Below are 22647 nucleotides of genomic sequence, written 5' to 3'. Positions count from 1 at the left end.
AGTGCTGTGTGGGTCAGAAACCATTTAACAAAAAAGACTGGATAGATCTCTAGAAGCAAAGCAAAGTTTATTATACATTCTTGCTAGAATCAGGCATCCCACCCATCTAGCAGGCAATCGAAAGGAGGAAGCACAGGAGGGGGCAGGGTCAACGCTTTTAATCCCTAACGCAAATTCCCCCTCCCACCACTGATGCTCATCCTTATTGGCTGAGGATCTTACATTCTAAACACGGGAACTACCCAAGAAATTGAACTTGACCAATAAGTACATAGTTGCCCATATTTGGCTGAAATAGGGAGGATAACAAGAAGGGGGCTTAAGTATGCCCTTAGGGGGATAATAGGGAGAAGACTTTATTGTCCTCAAGAAGATAGCAGGGAGGAGACTTTAAGTGTGCCCTAAGGAGAATAGCGGAGAGGAGACACTTTAAGTATGCCCTTGACTTAATGCTTAAAGTCCTTCAGGCCTACTCAAACTTTGAAATAGATGAAGCCTTACTTGATTTTCACAACTGTCTTGAAAGATCTCATCTTATCTCATTCAGTGCTAAATCCCAAACACATCCTAAATTGCTCTACTGAAACCACATTAACAAAAGGAAGAGGAAAGGGGCCTTTTCCCTTTGGGGAACTGAGTGACATAGTAGATGCAGTGCTAGACTCAGGAAAACTTGAATTTAAATCCTACCTTAGACAGTTAATAGTGGTGACTCTAAGCAAGTGATAACCTCTCAGCCTTAGTTTTTTCATCAGTAAAATGAAGCTATCTATGTTGAGGAAGAGTCAGAATACAGCAGGGTCCTGGGTCTTAGTCCCATGTCAGAATGGTTATCCAGAATAGAAACTATTAACAGCTGGTGCAAAGATCATTGGGAAGTATATGCAAGTTCATGTCCACTAGTCCCAAGAAGGGAATTCCAGTTCTCAAATTCTTGAGGGACCAGAAAGAGGAGGGGGTGGAGTACCAGGGGAGGCCCCTCTTTAGCTGATAGAAGTTGAGAACCAGGTAAAAAAGTGGCTTGTTGTTTGTCTTTTATTCTCCAAAAGGACCAAACATATCAGTAAGGTAATGTTTTGACTTGCAAATGAATTGGTTTTAAGTGAGGCAGGGCTGTGCAAAGTCATCCATCTCATTCTCTCCTCCAGAGTCTACTGAGTCCTGTGGCAAGACAAAACTCAAAACAGCTTGAGATTGCCCTTGACTGAGTGTTAAAAATTCAGCAACACTAGCTTTCTGGAGAGAAAAGAGAATTTCATCAATAGGATGATCAGATCTAACTCAGTTTCAATTGATCAAGAATGGACAGAAGCAGCTACATCCAAAGAAAGAACACTGGGAAATGAATGTAAATTGTTTGCATTTTGGTTTTTCTTCCCGGGTTATTTTTATCTTCTGAATCCAATTCTTCCTGTGCAAGAGAACTTCGGTTCTGCAACGTGTATTGTATTTAGGATATACGGTGACATATTCAATATATATATAGGACTGCTTGCCATCTGGGGGAGGGGATGAAAGGAGGGAGGGGAAAAGTCAGAACAGAAGTGAGTGCAAGGGATAATGTTGTAAAAAAAAAAAAAAAAATTACCCAGGCATGGATTCTGTCAATAAAAAGTTACAATTTAAAAAAAATAATAATATGATCAGTGATTCAACCTTCTAGCAATAGTACCATCTTTGAGAGTTGCTTGTTTAGCAACTCCAAATTCAGAAGCCTTTTACCTAGGAAAGGGAAAATTCCTGTTCAGTTTCAGTCTCTTAGGGGAGAGAAAATGATTATATGTATGCCTCTTGATAGAGACAAAATAAAGGGAAGTTCAAGACTAAATAGAGAGGAACAAATGACTCGGATTTCACCATCCTCTTTAACCTAACAATTTGAAAATTATACTAAGTGCTCAATAAATGCTTACTGAGTGATGGAATTTTGATGCTCGTAGGCCAAAAAGCAGCAACTCTGCCAGCAAACTTGTAAAAATGGCTACAATTTGATATAGCCATCAAGTCATAGTGATTAGATGAAGGGGAAGCAAGGAAGACTCAATGGTATATAGAATATGTTTTCTAGGCTTCTAATTAGAAGCAGACTATATTTTTAGATCCATAAATCACCTAAAGTTTTATAAGTAAAAACTTGTTGACCATTATTGCTGGTGAAAAATCAAATCCAGTGTTTTAACTTGGCATTTGCCCATCTGTGGGGTGGGTTTTGACAATAAGAACACATTTCAGATGTCCCATTCTTTTATGTATTTCCATCAAAAATACTAGGTCAAAGCAAGAAGATGAGGAAGGGAAAAAGTGAGACACTGACTATGAAATTGAAGCTAATATAACCCAATTAAAGGCACAGTAGCTAATTAGCAGTTAGAAGAAAGTTGAGATACAATGATTAAAGAAAAAAACATATTTATTCTTTGAAGGCTCCCAACTCTTTCCAGTGAATAAACAGTCCTAAATCCTCCCTACTTTTGTATAATTATGTGGATATACTGAGGGGAGCCCCAAAATTCTTTCTCTTTCTCTCTGACTTTGGGAATGAGCCATGAAGTAAAGCACTTGAAGCTTCTTGAAGGAGAAAAATCTCTTTCAATCTTGCCTCAGTGAGAGACCGCCCCAGGGAATCAGATAAAGTGGTTTATCTAGGTGGGGCTGGTTGAGTCCTGAGCTAAAGAATTCCAACCCTATTCAATTAAGATCTATTCAATTCAACTCAAGCTGTACCCAGCACCGTCAAGAGCAACCCCCAGCTTGTAGCCAAGGTTTATAAAAGAGCCAATCTAGAACCCTCTCTTTGCAGAGGTCCTAAAATGCCATGCCATGCGATACCTAGGAAACCTCTACCCGCTGCTGTGGCCCCAAATCCAATATTATTGATATAATCTATAACTGAATTGTACTCATGAATAACATTCCATATCATCAATAGTTGCAGTCTCATTCTTCCCTGCTTTGCTTGTGGGCAGGAGGAAAGCCACAAAACAGACCCCCAAGGAGGAGAAAAATTTGCATAAGTAATTGAAGATGCAGAAGAAATCTAGAAGAGCAGAAAAATGACAAAATCAGCCTAATTCTAGAAAAGTGCTTTCAGCAAGGCAAATTGCTCCTGTGTTTGGCCTCAAGGCCAGGCCAATGTGGCTGAAAAGATGATGACATTCCAGAGGGCAAGGAACTGGAGTTCTGCTTTTAAAAGCTAAAGCTTAATAGAGTAAATAAAGCCTGACTCTGAGATCCATTAATAGAATAAATCCCAGAATTGGAGAGTGGGGGAAACAACCAAAATACCTTTCTTAGAATCATTCATCCATTGTACCACCTGGCTGTCTCTACTGTCAGACAAGATAGATTGTTGTTTAACCACTGAGTTTTAAAAAATGTTTTTATTTTTCACCACTTGCATCTGAAACAATTTTTACATTTGTTTTAAAAACTTTAAGTTCCAGATCCTTTCCTTTATCCCCCTTCAACCCCTATTAAGAAAGCACTGTGAATATATGCAAAATATTTCCATAAATTATGTTGTGAAAGAAAATATAGGTCTCCCCTCCAAAAAAAAGTACCTTAAGATAAATTGAAAAAGAGAGAGGATAAGAATGAATATGCTTTAATCTATATTCAGACATAATCAGTTTCCAGGTTTTTCTGAGAGCATCTTGCTCATCATTTCCCACAAAACAATAATATTTCATCATAATCACATACTACAATTTATTCAGCTATTTCTCAATTCATGGGCATCCCCAGTTTCCAATTTTTTGCCCTGAGAAAAGAGAAACCACTGAGGTTTTTCTTTTTAAATACAATTTAACCATTCTTTAGAAATCTTCCTAAAAGAAGAACAAAAATAGTAATGATAATAAGAATAAGTATCATTTATATAGTATTTTAAGGTTACAAAACTCTTTACAAATATTATCTCATTTAATCTTCATAACAACCCTTAGAAGCACTGTTATCATTATTTTTGTTTTATAACTCAGGAAATGAATGCAAATAGAGATGAAATGATTTGCCCAGAGTCACAGTTAGTGTCTGATTTGAACGGAGGTCTTACTGACTTCCTGATTCCAGTCCCAGCTCTCTATCTAGTATGCTACCTGTAATGCCAGAGAAACTGAGGCAGAAGAGAGATTAGAGAGTTTTTAATATTTTATTAATGGATGAGTAAAATTGACTGGACAGGACTCTCGTCTCAAATTATCCAATTAGACAGAGATAAAGATATACTGGGACCAAGGAATCCATGTTGGTCCCAGGGCTGGAGGAGATTGTCATCTCAAAGAATCCAGCGTCCAGCATACAGCCGCCAGCCTCCAGCCATGAATGGAGGAACCCCAACTTCTTAAGTACCTTTTCTCTAAACAAAGGAAGGGGTAAGAAGTGGGAAAAACTTCTGTCAGGATAGGGAGGCCATAAATCCTAAAAACCCAGAAACAGGATGTCTGAATACACAGAGATAAAGATGTCAGTGAGGTATTTTGGAAGATTTTAGAGGGATATTGTAAATTCTTGAGGACAGAAAAGAGTCAGGAGGTCTACTCTCTTGTTTATCTTGCTAACAATTTATAACCTTAGAGCAAACGGTCCTCAATCTTAATGGACCAGAGTGGGGGGGAGGGAGGGGAGGGTTACTTAGGGGATTGAGACAGAACTGTTAAGGAAACTGAGACAAGGGAAACTCATACAGGGAAACTGAGTCAGGACTGTTAAAGAGAACTGTGGTATAACACCCACCTGCCCCCAATACATACATATACGTATATATATTTGTTATTTTCATATTTGAATCCTTTTTTCACATAGCAGAGAAGATATAAGGCATTTTCCTTTACTTCATGTTATTATTATTAACTGGTAATGATGACAGTATAATTCTTTCTGTTTTACAAAGGGCTTTTCTCATAGCAAATCTGTGAGTTAAGAAAAATTTATTTTCCACTTTATAGAGAAGAGTAAGAGGTGAATAATACTATGACTTCTAATTTTTAATTTGAATTATGAAATAAAGTTTTAGCCAATAATCTACTTACATTAGTTCTTTAAAAAAAAAAAAGAAATAGTAAAGAAGAACACGTTTATACTTTTTGAAGTGTATTACCATTTTCTCGTGCTTTTTAATTGTATTCTATACACTGCAAAATTCTTCCTAGTATTTAATTCAATTTTCATGATATTTCTGTGAGCTTTGTAAGATGTGTTTTGGATGTAATTTCTAGCTTTATTGGGAGGGGGAGGTAAGTTGCCTAAGTGAATATGCTAACTTTCTTTTTCTGTGTCGAATGCAAAAGCACAATCTAAATATGATCCATTGATGACTGTGACATTTTCAAATACTAGAATTACCTGAAAATTGCAACATTTTCATTTTCTTTCCCTATTCTCAATGGAATTCTTGATTTTGATGTCTTGCACATGTCTTCTATGATAGGAAACTAATCTTGCCTGGAAAATATCTTAGTAAGTATTGAAATCTGTAGTGACAGGTGATATGAAAATGTATCAGTAGCTAGAAATATGTGATTGTAAAGAATGTCCTTCACAGATATAGTCCAAGGAAATTGGGGTCCATGTCTACTTATGCCCCAATCTCTAAAGCATCAAGGGAACACAAAATCCAGTTTTGAACCAAAGTTATAAAATCACATTAAAGTCTATAAAATTACTACTTCCAGTTTTTTTTTAAATCCATAATTTATATTTAAAAATTCTGAAGTTGTCTTTTCTATGTACTGTGTACATAATGACTATTTATGTTTAATTTTATTTGAAAAAAATGTAACTTTTAATTTTGCATGTATTAGTTGAAAAGGGGATTGCTCCTGTTTCTGTGGTTTGCTTTCTCCCATGGTAGGATCCAGTAGAAAAGAGACTGGAAAAGGGATTGTAATAAGGTAGCAATAGACATAGCAGGTTAAAATGTAACACTTAAGATAAGACAAGGGCCTTGGAACCCTTTTTGAGTCTACAATGCTGCTGTGGCTCACTGCTTAAATAATGTGATGTGTTCAGCTCTGATAAAGGAATACATCAATTTCAGAGGCTGTTGAAATGAATTGAAATTTTAAATTGGCCCTTTACTGCCTCTATCATTCAAAGGCATTCAAATCAGCACATAGGGTCACAGTGGAAGAGGGAGAAGCTGCATGAGAATATTTATATAAACTGCTTTTGGGGGGGCCAATTTTTTGTCAAGAATTGGGGATCCAACAGGTATTAAATTAAACTAGAGGATTCTCACAGAAGGCATCTTTACTTAGAATCATCCTACTATTATAAAGTTTATTGTCTTAATATACTTGGAAAATTCTTTGATACAGGCTGAGAATACCTTGAGTTTAGAGCTGTCAAATGATAATAAAATGTGCAAAAGATTGATTTATTATATTTGCATTTTTAAAAAATGGTCCAGCATCATTTCCTGTCTCAAAGATTAAATCTAAGCAGATTATATATTACTCAAAAGAATGTTTTAGATCCATAGCTGGGGGCAGATCTCTAGAACCAGTTTAAACATGATTACAATAACAAAGTCTCTGGCTTTTTGAGCAAAATTTCTTTTAAACTACAGATATTTTTGCATTCACTGTGCATTTTGCATTTTTCTACTTGTACCATCCATCACACATGACTCTGAAGCAGTCAGGCATCTCATCTATTTGTCCCTGTATTGTTAAAGAGTGAAAACACCATTTGTCCACTTGTTTTTCATTTATGCCTGATTTTCTGGGAACAGTTGGGAACTGGCCATTACAGTCTACTTAGACCATGAAAGTAACTAACTTTTCATGTTTTTTAATTTATATGTGCCATTCCTCAAGCCTTAAACTGAATATGAAGTATGAGTCAGCATTGTTCAGTTTTTTCCATATGTTGTCATATAATATTAATTTAATTTCTATTTCTACATATTTGATGGACTGAGTCCACCACAAAATGTACTTAATTTAATTTTAAAATCATTAGAAAACTTATGCAAAATTAATTTTCTATCATTTTTTGAAATTCAATATAGTCCCTAAGATAACTAAAGGAACTGGAAATTGGGATGATACAAATAAATTGCTTTTAACTCTGTTACACTGACTTCCACACTGTGATTTTAGTCTTGATTCCCGGTGGGGTCCTTAATTTTATTGACTGAACTCAGTACCTATTATGGAGACACATCCTGAGTTTTGTCCCTTTGTTGTCAGGCTTCTTGATAGGATATTCAGTAATTCTGGGGCTCATAAACTCTACTAGTCTAAGGTGTTAACATATTCAAATGCAAATGTGCTTGCTTAGGACTGGGTTCCTTCTGCCAACCACATAAGACTATATGGAAATGAGGTATTGGTATTATTAATTAAAAACAATAAAAATTATATGAGGCTCACATTTCTCAATGAATGATACTTGTTACCTTGAAAATTGAAGTAACTGCTTAAAAATTTATTACACTTTATGATACATTTCAGAATATTTTCTTTTTCCTATATTCTCTGGAGTGGGATATGGAGTTTCTGAGCTCCTAGGGGTCTTCTAAATTTCTGAAACAGGAATTTAGCAAACAGTGGGACTTTGATTTCCCATTTCTTCCCCATTTGATTTGCTTATTGTCCTGGGGATTTCACTTATAGCTGCCTCCCCTCTGGCTAAGGAATAATGTCTAGGTATTAAAATGTGTGAATACTTACCTTAATGAAGGAATGTTAGCTTTCAATGTTATTCCCTCCCATGTTTTTCTCTTTATGTCATGGATTCTTAACCTGGAAATAGTAGATTTAAAAAAAATTGATAACTATATTTCAATATAATTGGTTACATTTCTAATTGGTTATATATTTCTAAGCATTTAAAATCTTTATTCTGAAAAGGGGTCCATAGAAGCTTTGTAATGCTGCCAAATGAATCTATAATGCTGAAAAGGTTAAGAATTCCTAACATAAGTGGATAACTGAGGTAAATACATAAAATTCAGTAAAAGGGAAAATCCTTGAGAATGAAGAAAAGGAATGATCTGGAGTTTAGTTATTTAGACTTGTCCCACTGAAGACTCCCTCCATACCTCATTCCCTATCTTCTATTACTTTATGTATTAGTTTTAGTAGCTTTCTGTGATACTGGAAAGATTTTGTACATTTGAACACATCGAATTGTGTTTCAATTTACAATCCTAGAAGGCATAGAAGTTTTGGTGTAAATTAGTGGGAGTAGACTGGATGGTAGAAATTGTTTTTTCAGTGTATTTTTTGTTTTGTAAAATTCAATGCCAAATTTTATATATAAAATATGCATTTGTTTTATCAGATGTGTCACAGATATTTGCAATGCATATTAAAATCATGTTTATGATCAATGACCAGGAGGAAGTAATCAATAAGTTTGGCTTTGTTTTTTTTTTCTTTTTAATTACATATGAGGAAGCTAGATGGCACTATGGATAGAGCACTGGACCTACAGTCAGGAAGACCCAAGTTCAAATATGGCCATACATATTTGCTAATTGTGTGATCTTGGACAATCACTTGATTTGTCTGAGTTTCCTTATCTATAAAATGTGAATAAAAATCTTTCTAGGGTGGTTGTGAGGGTAAGATGACAAAACATTTGTTAAATGCTTTGCAAACCTTACAGCACAATAAAGTCCTAACCACTATCATTATTAACATTATTATTGTCTGAATTTACACAATATAGAAATTATTGGAAAATGTGTGCAGATAAATTAAATGCTTTAAAAAAAGTTTTAAATTAAAAAATAGCCATTTGGATACACTAGTGAAACTTATGATCCTTCTACATTTCTATTCATTCCACCTCTTTCTTCTTCACTATTTGCTTGTCATCTTTCCATTTTCTTAATGTTGGTCTTATTTTCCAAAGATCAAGACATTTTCTTTTCTCTTTATAGTTGATTCCTTGGAAATCTTATCTACTCTCATGATTTCATCTATCTTCTCCATGCAAATGAATTTTGGACCCTTATTTCTGGCCCTGATCTCTCATTTTCAAGCTCTAGACTCACATATCCTACTGAACATCTGTATTTAGATGTTCTACCACCAATTTAAATTCAGTATGTTAAAAAATTGAGTCCATTATATTTCCCTCTAACCTTTCTTATACTTCTGCCTTCTCTTTTTATCAGTGACACAAATATTTAATTCATTGCACATACTTTCATCTTCATTATCTTCAAGCTTTGAATTTTTAAAACTCCTTTTAGTTACCTTTTATTTTTTAATATTTCAAGAATACATTATTTTGAAACTGTAGCTACTTTCTTTACATGCACAGTACACAACCATTTGGCATATTCTGCCACTATAATCTCAATTATTATTGGCATTGTTCAGTTGTTTTAGTTGTGTTCAACTCTTTGTTAGTTTGAGGTTTTCTTGGCAAAGATATTGGATTGGTTTGCCAATTATTTCTCCAACTCATTTTACAGATGAGAAACTGAGTCAAACAAGTTAAGTGACTCACCCATCATCATACAGCCACTTAGTGTCTGAGGTCAAATTTGAATTCAGGAAGAGGAGGCTTCCTGACTTTAAGCCCAGCACTCTATCTACTACCTAATTGCCATAATCTGAATAGCATCTCTGTAATGTCTTTCTTGTCCTACTACCACCACTTTTACACAGGCCCTCAGGACCATCTGTCTATATTATTGCTACTGTATTCTAATAGGTTTTATTATCTTCAGTTAATCCTTCATACTACTAATGTAATTTTTTTTTTGATGAACAGATAAAATCATGTCATTTTTTTGCCTTTTTTTTTTTTTTGGCCGAGGAAATTGGGGTTAAGTGACTTGCCCAGGGTCACACAACCAGGAAGCATTTAGGATCTGAGGTCAAATTTGAACTCAAGTTCTCCTGACTTCAGGGCTGGTACTCTATCCACTGTGCCACCTAGCTGCCTCATCATGTCATTTCTTTACTCAAAAATATCCAATGATTCCATTTTGTCCATGCTGAGGCAAGTTCATATTTAGTATTCAAGAACAACCTACCATCACATAATATAGGGGTAAGAGTATTGAATTTGGAGTCACAGAACCTGGATTTAATTCTTCTTTCTGCTGTTTTTTTTTTTTTCTCTCCTGTGCCACTTAACACAAATAACTTGACTCTCTAGAGTTCAGTTTTCTTATCTATACAAAATATGGGAGATGGTAGGTAGCTCTATCCCACATATGTGACTGACCTCTAAGGTTCCTTTCCATTTCTAAAACTATAATCCACTGACTGAATCTTCCTTGATTTATTTCAAATTATTCCCCTCTCCTTCCTTTGTGTTATAACAAAATGACTAGGTCTTTATCCTTTGATGACGTCATGATTTTACTTAGACTAGTTCCACTCCAGGAATATCCCTCTCTCCCTTGGCTTCATCTTTTAGATTCTTACTCACACATTAAAGCCTAATTCAAATAAGCCACCTCTGATCTCCCCTATTAGTAATGAGGTTCCCCCTTATAGTTTTGCTTTATTGTAATGTTTTATTATTTCTAATTTCTTATGAACTTAATTATATATTTTTCATTAATTGTTTATTATTTCTGGTATATATTCCATATTAATACATTAATTAATTGTTTATACATATATGTATGTATGTATAGTCAGGTTTAAGTTATATATGTTCTTCTTCCTTATCTCTGCCTCCTGCCTTTCCTGTTTCTATTCAAGTCTCATCTAAAATTCCATATTTTGGAACTAAAAGTTTTGCAATTGTCAATGCTGAAAAATTGCCCATGCATATATCTTGTAAATAAAAAGCTATAATAATAAACAAATCTAATATGTATGTATATATATATATAATAAAATTCCATATTCTACAAGAAGCCTTTTCTGATCTCTCCCTCTCAATTCTAGTACTTGCTTGTTTTCAATTTGTAGTGTGTTCATACTTAGTTGTTTGTGTGCCATCTCCCACGTTAGACTTTGAGCTCCTTTTTTTTTTTTTTTAATAACTTTTTATTGACAGAACCCATGCCTGGGTAATTTTTTTACAACATTATCCCTTGCATTCACTTCTGTTCCAACTTTTCCCCTCCCTCCCTTCACCCCCTCTCCCAGATGGCAAGCAGTCCTATACAAGTTAAATTATGTCACAGTATCCTAGATAGACTTTGAGCTCCTTGAAAGCAGGAGTTATTCAGTTTTTCAGTCATAACCAACTTCTCATGACCCTGTGGATCATTGTCTATGGGATTTTCTTGGCAAAAATACTGAAATGGTGTGCTATTTTCTTCTATGAATTAAGGTAAATGGAAAGTAAATGACTTGCCCACACAACAGCTATTGTCTAAAGCTGAATTTGAACTCATCTTCCCAATTCTTGATCCTACACTTTATATCCACTGAGCCATCTAGCTACCCATTGATTCATTTGTTTAGTCATTTCAGTCATGTTCCACTATTCATAATCCCGGGTAGGTTTTCTTGGCAAAAATACTGAAGTGGTTTGACATTTCTTTCTTCAGCTCATTTTACAGATGAGAAAATGAGGCAAACAGGGTTAATTGACTTGTCCAGGTTCACACAGCTAGTAAGTGTCTGAGGCCATATTTGAACTCAGGAAGATCAGTTTTCCGACTCCGACCTCATACTCCATGCATCCCTTGGCTGCCCACTGATATATAATAGCTACTTTCTAAATGTTTATTAACTGAATGGCTGTTTTTGTTTTTTCCTCCACACACTGCCACACTTCCAGCCCATCCCCACTAGTAGAAATAGAGTACAAATTGAGTAGTTGGGATGCTGTATAATTGTTTCTCTCCCAGTGATTAGTACAATGTTCTGCACAGAATTTACCTTTAGTTATTTTTTTTTGTTTCAATGTTGTCATATTGTATTAGATTTTCTAAAAAAAAAAAACTCCATTATTATATAGAATAAATGGGAATTTCCTATCAAACCATAATAATTAGCACCTACATTGTTTTCCCAGTAATGTTGAAGAATGTATGGATCTCCTCATACCCCTCTCAATCAATGGTAATAGTATACATGGATAAAAATCAGTGATTAAAAAAGAGCTATTTCTTCCCTTATTCCAACTCATTCTCTCAGTGCTTTTTAGTTGAAGATTATAAAAGAGATTTTTAAAAAATTTTTTGTTAGAATGTATTTTTATTTATGAGTTTTTCCAAACATTCAGAAGGATATAATTCATCTAATAAATTAAGCAATAAAATGAAAGAAACTCAATTTTTTTTGTAGGTAAGGGCATACTTGATTAAATTAGAAATAGGGAAATACATATCAAAGATGTCATTCCAGCTGGAAGCTCATAGATGAGGTAAGGGGAGGTAGAGAAGGGAATATGTATTTATATAGTGTTTACTATGTGCCAGGCACTATACTAAGATAATATTTTGCTAATATGTTAAAAATGTTAATTTTATTGCTAATGTTATTTCATTTGATACCATGAAAGATAGATACTATTATTATCCTATGTCTTCATTTTCCCTCAGCCACTCTGCATGATTCTAATTCTATCAGGGCATACAAGGTAACTCATGGTGCCCCCACTTTCAGTTTTCTTTTCTGTTTTGCCTTCCCCAATTATATTGCAAGCTCCTTGAGTGCAAAGATTTTTTTTTCTTTTTCTTAAGAATATCTTCAATACTTTACACAGTGCCTGGTTCATAGTAAGTGCTTAATAAAAAATTAATTGACTGTTACCCCCAGTTTGCAATTGAGGAAACTGAGCCAAATAAGAGAATAAATGATTTGTTCTAGATCATACAACTAACAAGTGTCTGAGACTGAATTTAAACTCAAATCTTTCTGATTCTAGAACTGTGCCCTTTCTCCATTGTGCAGGAAATAGCCTCTGCCAGCAAATCAAACCATCACCACTATCTTTATTATCATCTTCTTATAGACCCTTATGGTGACAGCCCAAGACCCTCAAATCAAAAGATTATAGCAGTATTTGCAGCCCATCATCTATAGCCATCGTTGTCACCCAAGATTCTTGGCTCATGGGTCAATGGAGAACCAGAAATAGTTCAACCTCATTAAAAATGACATTAAAGAAGTGGCATCTTCATTGCTGCAACATCCTAGTGACCCTTAATCTTCCTATCTGACTTGCAGCTAAAATCTTAAATGTATTTTGAGTCACCCATTAGAATGTGAGCTTCTTAAGAGCAGGTATTTTCTTTTTAATTTGTCCAGCATCTACCATAGTGCTTTGTACTTAGTAAATGCTTAATAATTGTTTTATTCATTTACTCATCTATGTTTGTTTCCTTAATAAATAAATTTGCCTTATATAGGAATGCTTAAGTAGAATACTGAATAGTGCTTCCTCAATCAGTTTTTAATGCTCATAATCTAGTTTTTGCTACCCTAATCAGGAACTAGTGATGATGGCCACTAATAGAAATGGTACATAATATCAGAGAGGAATTAAATTGTTTTCCCTGACACTTCAACTTTTTTTTTGAAATAACAGAATCATCACATAAATAAATTCACAACTTCTGCCACTTTTTTTTTTTTGCCATGATGGAACATTTTATGGAAAGTGAGCCAAAATGATAGATTTAAAAACTTCTAAATTCTAATCCCATTTTTGACATATTGGACTTACTGAATTATTAAAATATGTGTTAGAGTAACATAGTAGGCTTAAGAAAGTGATATTTGTGAAGTGATGTGTAGGTGTATTTTGAGCAAATATTTTAAAAATAATCTTTTTCTAAGCAAGGAGAAAGATAAAGATATGCCCATGTAGCAAACCCACAGTCTCTTTTATTTTTGTTTACATTTTATTATTGTTAATGACACTGTTACAATATCACATTTTTACTCTGCTTTAAAAAAAAAATTTTCAAAGTGCCTTCACATATAATAGCTCAATTTTCTCATATTTGTGTGTGTTTACTTCACCTTTGCCCCTGCCATCCCAAAGGATGGAACCTAAATGTACTTTAAAATATGGGAAAATTGAACTCATTATCTTGTTTTATCCTGACAAGAGCCCTATATAGAGAAAAGACTTGCTGAATTTTATACTAGCATATTGCTATATAATTATACTTTTCCATTCCCAACATCTCTACTTAACTGGGGAAAAGGAAAGGAAATCTCATAGGACTGTCCAATAGAGACTTTTATTCCTCAGCTTTTATGATATATCATCATTGTTCAATTTGGGGAAAACTCTACTCATTAGAGTATTGTACAGTATGCATTCTTTAAATGAAAGGAAAAGAACTTATAAGATGGTGATAAAGAAGGAATTTGGCATCCCTGAAAATAACTAAATAGATCTCAGATTATTTCAGAATTCAGAATATCAGAGTTGTAGTGAGTGATATAGGTTACTCACTCATTTTTTCCTAATTAAGGAGTTTTCAAACCCAAAGATTCTCATTTGTTTCTAGAATAACACATGCATTATGTCTTTTTTATTGCAGGTCTTTGATTATGACTTTGGACTACAGGATGATTTTATGGGTTCAGCTTTTTTGGATCTCACATTATTGGAGTTAAAAAGGTACAGTTCTGTTATAGTCATCTGTCACTAAAAACCATTAAATACCACAATTGTGTTTCATCATTACACTTGTGGTTTAGAAAATGAAACTTCTTGCTACCAACTTCTTGACAGAGAAGTGATGGATTCAAGAAACAGAATGAGACATATTTTCATATAGAGCAAATGTGAGCTCTTTATGAAATTATTTTTGTTTTGCTTTATTTTTCTTTTCCTTCATTTTTTCCCATTGGAGAGCAAAGAGAGATTTTGATAGGGTAACAAAAAAAAAAAAAGAAAGAAAAAGAAAGAATAACAGACATCAAGGCAGCTTTTTTTAATGGAGAGAAAAATGGAAAGAAGTTTAGATAAGCAAGATAGTATCAAAAGTTACAAATTGATCTCATTCTACACATAAAAAGAAAAAATATGTATGCATACATATGTGTATATACACATATGCTATAGAAGTGTATAGTTTCATGTACAAGCCTCATTTAAAAAGTTATTTAGCTATGTAAATATGAATACCCATTCCATTGAGATGTAAATTTAAAATAAAAATAAGTTTTTAAAAAGAAAATACTTGTGAATTTTGCTTCAATTAAATCTTTCTACCACTTACACAAAGTTCACAAAAGTTTAACATAGAAGTGATCACCAGCTTCTTTATAAAGAGATGCTATACAGGGATTTATTGGTAGTTGCATCTGTAAAATGTGTTGCATCTTTCAAAGTGCTTTTGACATTTAAGTATAGTACTGGAGTCAGCAGGCAGTGAAATATGCCAGATCAGGGACCCAGAGATTAGATATCCTACTGAGACAGGAAAGTTAGAAAGGCTCAGCAGTAAGTGCAAGGAAGAAGTCAAGGGAAGATGCGGATGAAATAATAAGAGAATGGCAGCAAGTGGCATTAAGAACCATTGGATTTGGAGTTAAGAGACCTGAGTTCAGAACCTGCTTCTACCACTTACTACTCATGGACTTAAAAGTCATATGACCTCTCTGGGCCTCAGTTTTCTTTTCTGTAGTTGGGTTAAATGGTCTTTAACTTTTAAGGAGTTTAGTAGTTTTTATTAAGGAAACTAGTTAAAGGGACAACTTAGCAGATATAGTGAAATAGCATCAAGGTAGTCCACAGGTAGGGAGTCATCAGAAGTCATTACAAGCAACAGGTTGGAATGAGAGAGTTTTCTCAATAGAAAATGAGCCACACGACTATCATGCCCCAAGAGTATTAGCAAGAACAAAGCCAAGTCCTAGAAGAAATGGCTTATGAAGGACACCAAGACATCATGAGGTCAAGGATTCCAAATCTAAGAATAAGTCAAGGACTTATATGGAGGAATGGGGTATGACTTTATGTATGTGTTATATAGTCTCAAAAAGAGAAATGAATGTGCAAAATGGTAGACTAGTCATTAAGTATATGTGATGGAATGGAAAGAATTAATGGATTGGGAGTCAGAAGATATAGATTAAAATTTTGGCTCTGCCACTTGCCTGTGTGACTTTGTACAAATCACTTAATTTCCTCGGACCTCATTTTTCTCACTTATATAATATAGAATTGGACTGAATAACTTCTGGGATCTTATGGACAGAAGAATTACCCTTTTCTTTAAAAAGAAAAGAATTAGGTTGAATAGACACAAAATTCCTGATTGTGAGGTATAAGAAATTTGAATATGCTCCCAGGGTGATAGACTAGTTTTCTTTCATTTGTCAAAAAATATTTATTAAACACTAACTTTATGGAGATCTTATAAAAAATGAAGGGAAAATATATGTATGAAATTCTCCAAGGCCAAAATCAGAGACCTATTACAAATGTGTCAGTTTTGAATGATATAATTACAAGTAGGTGGACAATAAAAGCAGAATAATTTTGTGAAACTCATTCTAGTTCTCAGTTCATAATTTTCATCTGCAAAAATTGAAGAGGCTTAGTTCATGATCTTGGTTCATAACTAGATCTATCATATGTAGCAACTGGCATTTTACACTGCTCTAATATACTTAGATTTATTGTGTACTGTCAGGTCCACAAGAGCAAGAAACATCATTTCTCTTTAATTTTAAAGCAAGTATTCCATTTCATTGACACAGAACTCTTTATTGCATTTTTATCAGATAGGTCAACTGACTATTTATAGAAATTAAGTCTGTATTAAATCATAGCTAAAAATTCTACTTATGGCCAACAGTTTGGGAAATCATTGCTATCAAATATAACTACTGGTCACTAATCAATAATTTCTATTTTTTATTTTAAAGAAACTTTGAAATTACTTTTCAGTTTTCCTAAGATCCATTCAAGAGGTGGTGATGATAGATGAATGGATAGACAGATAACTAGATAGTTAGAACAAGTATTTATTAAGTATTTACTATGTGCCAGTAATTGTGCTAATATATATTAGCAATATATACTATAATAGCAAAAGGAAAGTCATTGCCCTCAAGCAGCATACATTCTAATGGGGAAAGACAACACATAAAAAGTTAAGGGATACCCACTCAGGGGCAAGGTGAAGAAGTCTGGAGTTAAAAAAATCATAACCTTGATGCTCAAGGCAAGGAGACTGACAAAGCAAGGATTTGTGGATGAGGTATTTAACTAATCAAACTTTGGGCCTCAAGTCTTTTTAAGGCATCATTTCCTTGTTAGACTACATTCAGGGGCTTTTCATTTTTGGCCTCAGGGTTTTCTCCCTTACCAATTTCTCAATTTTTCTAATTCCAAAAACAAGATTTGAGTCATTGATCCAACTAATCTCATTATTCCCTAGGTTTCCCCTCCTTCCTGATATCCAAAAGAATAGTGTCATCCATCCTCATGATATCAATTACCATGCTACATTTGTGAATCATTTAAATTTTAATGTAGATTCCACACTCTTTTTAAAAAATATAATTGGTTTTCTTTGTAATCATATGTATTTTGTTTTATATATTTGAAAACATCATTCTGTATTATTGTTTTTTGGGAAATAATAAACAAGATGCTCTCAGGAAAAAAAAAATAACAAAAAAACAAAACAAACAAACCTGGAAAGTCCTCCATGAACTCAAGCAAAGTAAAATATACTGTATACAAAGTAATAGCAATGTTCGAGGATGACCAGCTATGAATGACTTTGCTATTCTCAATAGTAGAATCATCCATGATTATTCTGAAGGACTTGTGAAAAATCCTATCCATACCCAGAAAAGGAACTGATTGTGGCTGAATACAGATTGAAGCATTCTTTCCATCCATTCCTCCCTCCCTTCCCCTTCTCTCTCCCCTTAATTTTTCTTGAGGGTTTTTATTTTCATTAGAGTGGGAGATCTATGTTTTTTCCCTCACAACTTGACTTTTATGGAAATGTTTTACATAATTTCACAAGTGGTCTTTTAATTGTGGGTGGGGATAAAGAACAGAATCTAGAACTCAAAAATTTTTAAAAACAAATGTAAAAAATTGTTTTGAATGTAACCAGAGGAAAGATAAAGAAACTGAAAAAAATAAATTAAAAAAAAAAGTATTACTCTAAGAAAGGGTCCATAGATTTCACTATGCTTCCATATTCATTATACAAATAAGAACCTTATTCTGTGTAGACTAGGCACATTTAGCTCAGATCACTAGCTAATTTTCTCTATCCTCCTCCCCTCAACCGAAGTAATGTAGTTTCCCTCTCACTCTCACACAGCTCTCTGACCACAGAATTAACTCAACAAAGAACTGTCATTTAACAAAACTTTGTTAAATGACATTATCCCTACCACACAGTCCCTTGTACACTGTTCAGTTATTTGTTGGATATTTTGCATTAAATCAATGCTAAGTCTAAGATAAGTACTCAATAAATCATTGTTGGACATTGATAATTTCCCCCGCCATAAAAAGAAAATGAATCTTTGATCCAGTCTTTTTATCTCTTCTATGCTAAAATTAAACATGTCCACAGCCTAAAACCTGAATTGCCATGTGGCATTGGGCAGCATGTTTAATTGCTGACTTCTACTTCCTTCTTGCATTATTTTTGTTTTTTGTTTTAAAATTAGCATTTATTTTCCTCCATTACATGTAAAACTATTTTTAACATTAATTTTTTAAAATTCTGGTTTCTCCCCCCTTCATTGAGAAGGTAAGCAATTTGGTATACAGTACTTTGCCTCATTCCTTTTTTTTTTTTTTCAAATATATGCAGAGATAGGTTTCAACATTCACTTGACCAAAATCTTGTGTTCCAAATTTTTCTCCCTCTCCTCTCTCTTCTCCCATTCCCTCCCCTTCCTCAAAACAGCAAGCAATCTGACATAGGTTAAATTTGTGTGATTCTTTTGAACATATTTCCATATTCATCATGCTAAACAAAAAAAAAAAAATCAGCTCAAAAGAGAAAAAAAGAAGAAAAAAAGAAAAGAAAAGCAAGCTTTGCCTCATTCTTAAATCAGCATAAAGAATTGTCATAGAGGATACTGATATGTACATTCTGTTTCTGGGAGAATACTTGGGAATATGCATGGACTTTTAGAGAAACTGGAGACTCTTGCTAGAGTCAGAAGACTACACTTCAAATCCTCACAGAAAGAAGTGACCTTACTCCTTGTCAAGAAAAAATCCCCCTTACTTACAATGCATCTCATTCCATCTTAACTTCTTCCTCTCTACTGATTCCTCTCTTAGTGCCTACAAACTTGCCCATGTCTCTCCTCGCGTCAGAATTATCCAACTTGATTCTTCTTCCCTTCCCTATGTCATCCTATGCCTTTTGCCCTTTCTGCCTAAATTCCTTGAGAAGTATTAGGTTCCTTCATCTTCTTTCCTCACACACTCTCATTTTAACTCCTTAAAATCCAGCTTCCCACCTCATGCTTCCAATGAAATTTCTTCCTCCAAAGTTCCCTCCTTGCCAAATCCAATGGTCTTTTCTCAGTTTTCAGTCTCTTTGACTCCTGCTGTCTTTGACACTGTTGATCACTTTCTTCTTTCTGGCTTTTTAGGACTCTACTCACTTCTGGTTCTTGTCCTACTTATCTGACTTCCTTCTCTGTCTCCTTTGCTGGATCCTCATCTACCTCATGCTCTCTAACCTTAGCTGTCCTTTCAAGTTTTGCCTGGGTCCTCTTCTCTTCTGTTCTATTTCACCTGATCTTATTTGTTTCCATGGGTTTAATTATCATCTCTATTCTGATTATTCCCAAATCTACCAATCCAGCTCTGATTGCTCTGTGGACTTTTAATCTTGCATCCCAAACTGGATGTCCAGTAGATATTTTAAACTCAAAATTAAACTCCAAAGTAAACTCATTTTCTTTCCCCTTATACCCTCCTCTCCTCCAGACTTTTTCATTACTGTCATAGATGTCACCATTCTCCCAACCCCCAAGGGTCACCTTAGGGGTCATCCTTAATTCCTCACTATTTTTCATCTTCCCATATCTAATCTGTTGTCAAAGTCTATTGATTTTCAACATTTCTCAAAAACCCCTTCTGTGATTCTGCCATTAACCTAGTGCAAGTTATCATCACTAGACTATTGCAATTGTCTATTGGTGGGTCTGGCTGTCTCAAATATCTCATTTCAGCAAATATTAAGTACCTACTATGCACCAAACAGGCAGTATTGCTCAGGATATAAAAAGAGGCAAAAGACAGTTCCTGTCCTCAAGGAGCCTAATCTAATGGAGGAGACAAATACAAACAAATGTATACAAAGCAAGCTACATATAAAATGAAAAGGAAATATTTAAAAGGGAAAATTCTGGAATTAAGAAGGGTCCAGGAAGGCTTCCTATAGGATGTAGGATTTTGTTTGGGGACTTGAAGGAACTCAGGGAAATTAAAAAGCACAATTGAGGAGAGAGAGCATTCTAGGTATGGGGGACAGTTAGAGAAAATATCTCTGTTTCCAGAACTGAGAAATGAAGTGTCTTTTTCCTGTAGTGGCTAGGAGTCTAGTATCAGGAAAAATGGCATAAGAAGAATGGAAAGGTAGGATGAGGGTAAGTTATAAAAGACTCTGAATACCAAACAGAGCATTTTGTATTTGTCCCTGGAAGCACTAGGTTTTTTTCCTTCAAGTCCAATCCACCCTTCTGAGTGATTTTCCCTGTTAACCTCCAGGATCAAATACAAAATCATCTGCTTGATGTTCAAAATTCTTTGTAATTTATCCCCTTCCTACTTTCCAGTCTTCTGATACATCACTCCCTGCCATACCCTATATCTAGTGATACTGGTCTCTCTCTATTACTCCATAAACAAGACATTCCATCTCTAGTCTCCAGGCAATTTCTCTGCTTGTTTCTCCATACTTAGAATACTCTCTCTTCTCATCTCTGCCTTGGCTTCCCGAGCTTTCTCTAAGCTCCAATTAAAATCCATTCTTCTAAAGGAAGCTTTTCCTAAGCCCTCTTAATTTTAGTTATTGATTATTCTATTTGTCCTGTATTGTGCCTTTTTTGTTTTATTATGTTTGTCATGTTAGCACAGTTCCTGGCACATAGTAGATATTTAATAAATGCTTATTGGCTGGATGAATCCCTCTGTTGCCACTTGAAACATATATCACCTCATGCAAATCACTTAACTTCTTGGGCCTCAGTCTCCCCATCTGTAAAGTGATAGATATTAGTCTCCAAATCTCCCAAGCTCCCTGCTATATCTATATCTATAATCCTGTTGTCACGCCAGGTCCACTTCTTCATAGGATCCCTGAATTAGCCTGAAAAAGACCACAGAGACCATGTTATTCAAATCCTTCATTCCAGAGATGAGGAAATCATATCTCAGAGAATCTAACCACTTGCCCAGGATCACATAAATGCTAAGTAGCAGGTCCAATCCCAAATGGGCTTTTCCTACCAGTGTCTCAGTGGCTTGATGGATCAAGGTCTTGAGTAGTCTTACTTGGATCCTCTGTCATTTAACATTGTTATCAGTGACATATAGAGGTATAAATGATATGTTTATCAAATGTAAAGATGACATTAAGTTGGGAAGGCTATAGCTCTTACAATCAATGTCAGAACCAAGATCTCATCACATCTGTCAGGCTAGAACATTGAGCAGAATTGAACAAGATGGCATTTAATAAGGAAAAAGGCAAAAAGATGAGGTTCAGAAAAAACACAAATATAAATATTCACATATGGGATAGAGGACAAGATCTTACTTTCCCAAGACTTTACTCTGTATTTTCTGTGTGTCCCATCTGTGAGTCAAGATTAGAAAGTAACACGTACGATGAATAAATACAAATACAAGCCAAAAGAATACAGCAAAATATACTCAACCATTTGCATTCATAAAAGTCATCTTCATAACTAATTTTCCTTAAGTTGTAGCTAAGATATATGTAGTATATGATCATGATGATTGAATTCAAAAGGACCTAGAATTTCAGGCATTTTCTCATGTTCAAATCATTTTTTTTCTCTATAGAATATTTAGCTATTTAGTCTCATACTAAGGCATAAATATCTTTTCTATTCCCTAAAACAATTGAAAAAATTCTCTAGAGGGAAACTGTAAGTGGAGAAGGAGAAAAAACCTGTTAGTTGTTCATTGGTTTGGATTTTTTTACTTTGCTTCTCTTTTTCATTCATTTATTAAGCCTCTACTATATTCCAATCAATATATTTGTTATTAGAGATGCAAAGACAAAAAAGAAACATTCACAACCCTTGAGGAATTTTTTGCTAAGGAGATAGCATCTACACATATAAGTAAATACAAAAATAGATAGCATAAAACAATATAATTTTGGTGGAAGCAAGCCTTTAGTAATTTGAGGAGTGAATCAGATTGGACCTGCTATATGGAAGTGGCATTTTAGTTGAGCCTTAGATAGAGGTAGGAATTCCAAAAAATATCAGAAAGCATGGAGAGCATCTCAGAGGTATGTGTGAGGTGGGGTGGAGGAGAGTGGGGTAATATGTGCAGAAACTCTGAGGAAGAAAATAAACTATCATGCACACCAAAGATGTCAAATTTACACCACATTTTCTAATATAGTCTAAATCAGCAGTCTCTCAAAGTATGAGAGAATGCTAGGGGGTTCTAAAATCCTTTCAGAGAATCTACAAATTCAAGATTCATTTTTATTTCTAATATGGTAAATTTAAATATAATCTCTATAACTCTTTGGACAGATCC

At 34.5% G+C, this 22647-nt stretch overlaps 1 protein-coding gene across 8 annotated transcripts in view; it reads left to right on the top strand.

The window, feature by feature from the left end:
* The window catches only part of MCTP1 (multiple C2 and transmembrane domain containing 1), a 697990-nt gene that overhangs the window by 356374 nt on the left and 318969 nt on the right, over positions 1–22647 (top strand). For all 8 annotated transcript variants that reach the window (XM_051993794.1, XM_051993777.1, XM_051993761.1 and 5 more), the window contains exon 4: positions 14435–14514. In XM_051993794.1, the coding sequence (XP_051849754.1) occupies positions 14435–14514 (80 nt within the window). The remainder of the gene's footprint in view (positions 1–14434; positions 14515–22647) is intronic.

Source organism: Antechinus flavipes, chromosome 1, assembly GCF_016432865.1.
Source record: "Antechinus flavipes isolate AdamAnt ecotype Samford, QLD, Australia chromosome 1, AdamAnt_v2, whole genome shotgun sequence".
In the NCBI taxonomy this organism is placed as follows: Eukaryota; Metazoa; Chordata; class Mammalia; order Dasyuromorphia; family Dasyuridae; genus Antechinus; species Antechinus flavipes.
The sequence above is the reverse complement of the archived record's forward strand: the minus strand, read 5'-3'. Positions and strand labels throughout refer to the sequence as shown.